Here is a 6947-nt window from a genome sequence, read left to right on the forward strand (position 1 = left end):
TGGACACTCAGAAGTTGACAGTAATGAAGGAAACATTGCCCCATACATTTAGGTGATGATAGACAACATTTAACCAACGTCAAACATTCATAACACCCTTCCAATGGCTCTTTGGCATGTCATCTGCCCCTGCTGCAACTCACAACATTGCTACAATAGTGTATCTCAGTTGTTGTGCACGTCCCTGAACGTCTACCCAACGCCAATGTAGACGTTTATAGATTGAAAATGTATACAGTATTAGTTTGTCATTTTTTTGTTCTTTTAATTAGTTGGTTTCCATCTGTGACTCAATTCATCATTCACATCATGTCCTGAGAAATATATGGCCTTGATTATGTAAATATCCATTATCAGTATTTTGATGGGTTGCACCTGCTACGCTGTTTGTTTGTGCTGCTGTATGAACACAATCGGAAGGGAGTACATCTTCAGAGAGATTTTGCATTCACTCTGTGTATCGTCTCTCTCCAACATGCATGAATAAAGACAGTTTTATACACAAAGCCACAAAGACTGAGTTTTGTCCCACATTATCACCATTGGGTCCCTTGGTGTCTGCTGCCCCCTAGTGTTCAGCCCCTAGCAGCGCATCCAGCGTTCCCTCTTGCTGAGCGGGTAGCCACGTTCCACGCTGAGTTGATCATTGACACGCCAGTACTTGTCTCCCTTGAAGATGTAGATCTTTCCGTTGGTCCAGGTGAAGGCAGCCTCAGGGAGGGAGGGAAGCCCGGTGAAGAGCTGGTACAGGGGTTTGGGGTAAACGCTGAGGTCACTGTACTTCAACTCATCCCACTGCCAGTACCCCGAACCCTACAGACGCAGACACAACACAGGGGAGATAAAGAAAATATTTTAAATGTTAAATGTAAACAAATATATTTTTAACATCTTCATTTGGATCTTTGTGTAGTAGCCTTAAATACCTTGAAAAAGACCAGCTTCTTGTTCTTCTCTAGATACAAGGCAGCATCAATGTTAGGAGGAATGCGTTTCAGCTGTTTGGGGTACCCGTAGTCCAGACGTAAACTGGTGTACCTCCACACCTTGTCACCTGAGATAAGAAAACAGTACCGATAAGAGGAGCTGGAGGGGGCAGCTTCGACCAACCGAAGCACTTTCAGTAGTCCGACACTACGCCTCACTTGTGAGAGGGTAAAATAAAATACTGTACCTTTCAAAAAGTAAGTCTTGTTGGTTCTCTGAGAATAAACAGCTGCATTCAGGTTCCCGGGCAGTCCGGCCCACAGGCTGTTAATCCTCATGGGGGGGTTGTATCCTGCGTCCGACACCGTCCACACATAGTCACCACTGAAAGCAAACGTCTTTCTCCAAGGACCTGATCCAACATAGGAGAAAGGAATGTAATGCTGGCCAATCACAGTATGACCTCAATCAGTCGTGAGGCATACAGTATGATTGGTCGACTGAAATGCTGCTCCAAACTAAACACATCAGCTGCATCCCTACACTGATGTGTGCTTAGAAGTGCATGCGGACGTCTCACCCAGCATGATGGCGTCCAGTCTGGCGGTGCAGGGGTCCGGCACGTCTGCTTCACGGTCCGGCTGGCCCGACGTGGGGACAGGAGAGTAGGCGAGCGTGGGGTCGGACGGGGAGCTGCTCACACGTTTACCTGGAACAGAGAGAGAGAGATGAGACGAGGTGTCAGTGTGCTGAACGCCGCCAGGTCATGGCGTCCTGGTGTCGGCTGGTCTCAGCTCACCGTAGAGAGCCTGGATGCCCTTCACATCGTCGGCGTGCAGGCGGAAGTTGGCACGGTAACCGGTATAGACCGCGGCCATCAGAGCGCGGCTGTACTGGGAGTGGCCTAGCCCCAGGGCGTGGCCTATCTCGTGGGCTGCTACGATACGTAGATTGGTGCCGTAGTACTTCCCCTCGGTCCAAAATTCATCTTCGTCAAAATGAACGATACCTGACTCTGGTGATTCTGCGTGGGCCAGCACATGACCTGGAGAATGACAATAACACAGTTGTTGTTTTGTATTGCAGATGCAGAGTGGGAACAGGGAGCTTGGGGGAGAGTGTGTTGAGGTGGTTGAGGTGGTAGAATGTGTTGAGGTGGTAGAGTGTGTTGAGGAGGTAGAGTGTGTTGAGGTGGTAGAGTGTGTTGAGGTGGTAGAGTGTGTTGAGGTGGTAGAGTGTGTTGAGGTGGTAGAGTGTGTTGAGGAGGTAGAGTGTGTTGAGGTGGTAGAGTGTGTTGAGGTGGTAGAGTGTGTTGAGGTGGTAGAGTGTGTTGAGGTGGTAGAGTGTGTTGAGGTGGTAGAGTGTGTTAAGGTGGTAGAGTGTGTAGGGTGAGGTGGTAGAGTGTGTTGAGGTGGTAGAGTGTGTTAAGGTGGTAGAGTGTGTTGAGGTGGTAGAGTGTGTTGAGGTGGTAGAGTGTGTTGAGGTGGTAGAGTGTGTTGAGGTGGTAGAGTGTGTTAAGGTGGTAGAGTGTGTTGAGGTGGTAGAGTGTGTTGAGGTGGTAGAGTGTGTTAAGGTGGTAGAGTGTGTTAAGGTGGTAGAGTGTGTTAAGGTGGTAGAGTGTGTTGAGGTGGTAGAGTGTGTTAAGGTGGTAGAGTGTGTTGAGGTGGTAGAGTGTGTTGAGGTGGTAGAGTGTGTTGAGGTGGTAGAGTGTGTTGAGGTGGTAGAGTGTGTTGAGGTGGTAGTGTGTTGAGGTGCTAGAGTGTGTTAAGGTGGTAGAGTGTGTTGAGGTGGTAGAGTGTGTTGAGGTGGTAGAGTGTGTTAAGGTGGTAGAGTGTGTTGAGGTGGTAGAGTGTGTTAAGGTGGTAGAGTGTGTTGAGGTGGTAGAGTGTGTTGAGGTGGTAGAGTGTGTTGAGGTGGTAGATTGTGTTGAGGTGGTAGAGTGTGTAGGCTGAGGTGGTAGAGTGTGTTAAGGTGGTAGAGTGTGTTGAGGTGGTAGAGTGTGTTAAGGTGGTAGAGTGTGTTGAGGTGGTAGAGTGTGTTGAGGTGGTAGAGTGTGTTGAGGTGGTAGAGTGTGTTGAGGTGGTAGAGTGTGTTGAGGTGGTAGAGTGTGGTGAGGTGGTAGAGTGTGTTGAGGTGGTAGAGTGTGTTAAGGTGGTAGAGTGTGTTGAGGTGGTAGAGTGTGTTGAGGTGGTAGAGTGTGTTGAGGTGGTAGAGTGTGTTGAGGTGGTAGAGTGTGTTGAGGTGGTAGAGTGTGTTAAGGTGGTAGATTGTGTTGAGGTGGTAGAGTGTGTTAAGGTGGTAGAGTGTGTTAAGGTGCTAGAGTGTGTTAAGGTGGAAGTGTGTGTTAAGGTGGTAGAGTGTGTTGAGGTGGTAGAGTGTGTTAAGGTGGTAGAGTGTGTTGAGGTGGTAGAGTGTGTTGAGGTGGTAGAGTGTGTTGAGGTGCTAGAGTGTGTTGAGGTGGTAGAGTGTGTTAAGGTGGTAGAGTGTGTTGAGGAGGTAGAGTGTGTTAAGGTGGTAGAGTGTGTTGAGGTGGTAGAGTGTGTTAAGGTGGTAGAGTGTGTTGAGGTGGTAGAGTGTGTTAAGGTGGTAGAGTGTGTTGAGGTGGTAGAGTGTGTTAAGGTGGTAGAGTGTGTTAAGGTGGTAGAGTGTGTTGAGGTGGTAGAGTGTGTTAAGGTGGAAGTGTGTGTTAAGGTGGTAGAGTGTGTTGAGGTGGTAGAGTGTGTTGAGGTGCTAGAGTGTGTAGGGTGAGGAGGTAGAGTGTGTTGAGGTGGTAGAGTGTGTTGAGGTGCTAGAGTGTGTTGAGGTGCTAGAGTGTGTTGAGGTGGTAGAGTGTGTTTAGGTGGTAGAGTGTGTTGAGATGGTAGAGTGTGTTGAGGTGCTAGAGTGTGTTGAGGTGCTAGAGTGTGTAGGGTGAGGAGGTAGAGTGTGTTGAGGTGGTAGAGTGTGTTGAGGTGCTAGAGTGTGTTGAGGTGCTAGAGTGTGTAGGGTGAGGAGGTAGAGTGTGTTGAGGTGGTAGAGTGTGTTGAGGTGCTAGAGTGTGTTGAGGTGCTAGAGTGTGTTGAGGTGGTAGAGTGTGTTTAGGTGGTAGAGTGTGTTGAGGTGCTAGAGTGTGTTGAGGTGCTAGAGTGTGTTAAGGTGGTAGAGTGTGTTGAGGTGGTAGAGTGTGTTGAGGTGGTAGAGTGTGTTGAGGTGGTAGAGTGTGTTAAGGTGGTAGAGTGTTGAGGTGGTAGAGTGTGTTAAGGTGGTAGAGTGTGTAGAGGTGATAGAGTGTGTTGAGGTGGTAGAGTGTGTTGAGGTGATAGAGTGTGTTGAGGTGCTAGAGTGTGTTGAGGTGCTCTTCACTCACCCTTTCCGTCGAACGGCACCGCACATGTGGCGTCCTTCCTGTGGAAGGAGATCTTGATGTCGGCCCGTCCTGACTCCACCTCTCGGAAGCTCAGGGGAGCCACCTCACTCCAGTACTTGAACGCAGAGCGGACGGCTCTCCTGGTCTCCGTCTTCCCCATGTCTGGGGTGTAGTTAAGGATGCGGTAGGTCAGGCTCCTCTTGCGCCAGTAACCTACAGTAACAGAACATTTGACAATAAACACAATCCCACAGAGAGTAGGAAAGAGCGCGGGGAGGGAACAGCGCTGGGCTGAGCGGTAGCAGAGAGGAGCTCGTAGCAGGGCAGGTCAGAACAGGGCAGGGGACAGGCACTCCACAAAACGCAGAGTTCTGAAGCCATGAGCTCTATGTGGCGACTAGGGCTGCAACGAACGACTATTTGAATAGTCGAGTAGTCACCGATTATTGAAACGATTAGTCGACTAGTCGTTTAATTTACTTTTTTATTTTTTACAACAATAACCGGGTTAATGTCATGAATGTCATGAATATAAAATGGCTCTTATGGTATTTAGCCATCAGCTTTAAATTTAACAAGACAACAAAGAACAAACTTCCATTCAAAAATGCTTGTTTTACCATTTTGTCCTGCTGAGTGAACTCTGAACGCTATTGCGCAATGCGCATGTGCGACTCGGGGGGGACAAAAACAAACAAAAAATCCCTCAGGCTATCCAGACAACAATTACATTTGTTGGCGACTATTTGTATTGTTGATTAGTCATCGATTAATCGACTAATCGTTGCAGCCCTAGTGGCGACTAACCTAGCGCTCTGTATTTGTGGGATCTCTATGTGGCGACTAACCTAGCGCTCTGTATTTGTGGGATCTCTATATGGCGACTAACCTAGCGCTCTGTATTTGTGGGATCTCTATATGGCGACTAACCTAGCACTCTGTATTTGTAGGATCTCTATATGGCGACTAACCTAGCGCTCTGTATTTGTGGGATCTCTATATGGCGACTAACCTAGCACTCTGTATTTGTGGGATCTCTATATGGCGACTAACCTAGCGCTCTGTATTTGTGGGATCTCTATATGGCGACTAACCTAGCGCTCTGTATTTGTGGGATCTCTATATGGCGACAAACCTAGCGCTCTGTATTTGTGGGATCTCTATATGGCGACTAACCTAGCGCTCTGTATTTGTGGGATCTCTATATGGCGACTAACCTAGCACTCTGTATTTGTGGGATCTCTATATGGCGACTAACCTAGCACTATGTATTTGTGGGATCTCTATATGGCGACTAACCCAGCACTCTGTATTTGTGGGACCTCTGGTTGAAGGGGTCTTCCAGGCCACAGCGAGGTTGTCTCATCACATCCAGAGTGAGTTTGTCTATCTTCCCAGTGATGGGGAGATCCGTCACCCCCTGGAACAACCTGGGAGAGACAGAGACGTCACACACTCACACAGAACCAGCCTGGGGACAGCAGGGTGTGTATCGCACGAGAAGGCAATATTTGGGCTATTTTGAGTTGAGATTTAGTGCATTGCATTAAAAGCACAACTCGCTGAATACAGCAGTTGGATCTCTCTGATTAGCCTGTAGCTTTATTAGCTGGTTTATAAACTCGTCTTTACCTGAGGGCTTCTCTGATGTCCTCGCTCAGGTATCCCTGCTTCTGGGGATCCAGGGGAGTGTGCAGGTAGCCATACTTCCTCAAGTATTTCTGGTCGAGGATAACAGAAGTAGGGATAGATGAGTTTAGTGTCAAACACTGTGATCATTTTTTTGTAAGGTTATGATCAATCAATCAATCAAAGCTCTATACAAATAAAGCTTTGATTGATTGATTGATTGATTGATTGATCATAACCTTACTTTATTACCGGTGAATATTAATATACTGGAGAACCCATGAACAGAATCAAGAAAGGGCAATATGACATCAAGAAATAGAAAAGAAAGCACCATGCATTAAAATAATGAGATGAGATAACAGAACCATACTATAGCTTCCGTGAAGTCCGTCCCTCTGTCCAGAGCCGTGGACACCGCACCGAGGACCAGGACAGCAAGCACCGTCACCTGCAGCATGTAATCCATCCGGTGCCGTTCACAAAAACCTCAACAAAAAAAACATAAACCGCGTGGCTGGTGCTGCAAAGATGCAATTAAATTAGCCCAATTTTCTACGTGCATAAATAAACTGCAGCCTAAACATTCAAATTGAGAAAGATTTCCTGGAGTCAACTTCAGCTGTTACTTTTTGGACAGAGGCTCGATCCTTTCTGTTACTAGTTTGGTGTGTTGGGGCGTTTTAACAGCAGTAGGTGAGTCAGCCTCCCACCGCTGCGATGATGCATCCCAGAAGAATGAGGACAGGACCAGCCGCCTAATGACAGCCTGCTGGCTGCAGGGGGGCTTAAGTAGTAGGGGAGAGCCGGGAGGAAAGTAACAGAGGGTGAAAGTAACACACGCATTTTCTCCAAAACTACAGGAGGTGTAATGACGTGGTTTCTTGTGCACATGCATGCAACAGTGCACGAGCTTCTTGTGAAATTTCGGTGCAATCGGAGGATATTTGGTGGAGATACTGTCTGAAACAGGAGAGGGGAGGGACGAAAGTAACTTATATCTGCTGTCCTGGTACCATGAGGAGGTCTGATGAGCTGATAACCT

At 47.7% G+C, this 6947-nt stretch overlaps 1 protein-coding gene across 1 annotated transcript; it reads right to left on the reverse strand.

Annotated features, from left to right (window-relative positions):
• Positions 1-582: 582 nt before the first annotated feature.
• On the reverse strand, positions 583-6371 carry mmp19 (matrix metallopeptidase 19; the record flags this gene model as incomplete). The annotated part of the gene is made up of 9 exons (XM_084440949.1): positions 583-813; positions 927-1054; positions 1175-1339; positions 1508-1636; positions 1727-1972; positions 4274-4486; positions 5573-5703; positions 5906-5994; positions 6276-6371. 9 exons carry the CDS (start codon positions 6369-6371, stop codon positions 583-585), a joined length of 1428 nt encoding a protein of 475 aa, XP_084297075.1.
• Between the last annotated feature and the right edge of the window lie 576 nt (positions 6372-6947).

This window comes from Borostomias antarcticus, assembly GCF_949987555.1.
Source record: "Borostomias antarcticus genome assembly, chromosome: 7".
NCBI lineage: Eukaryota > Metazoa > Chordata > Actinopteri > Stomiiformes > Stomiidae > Borostomias > Borostomias antarcticus.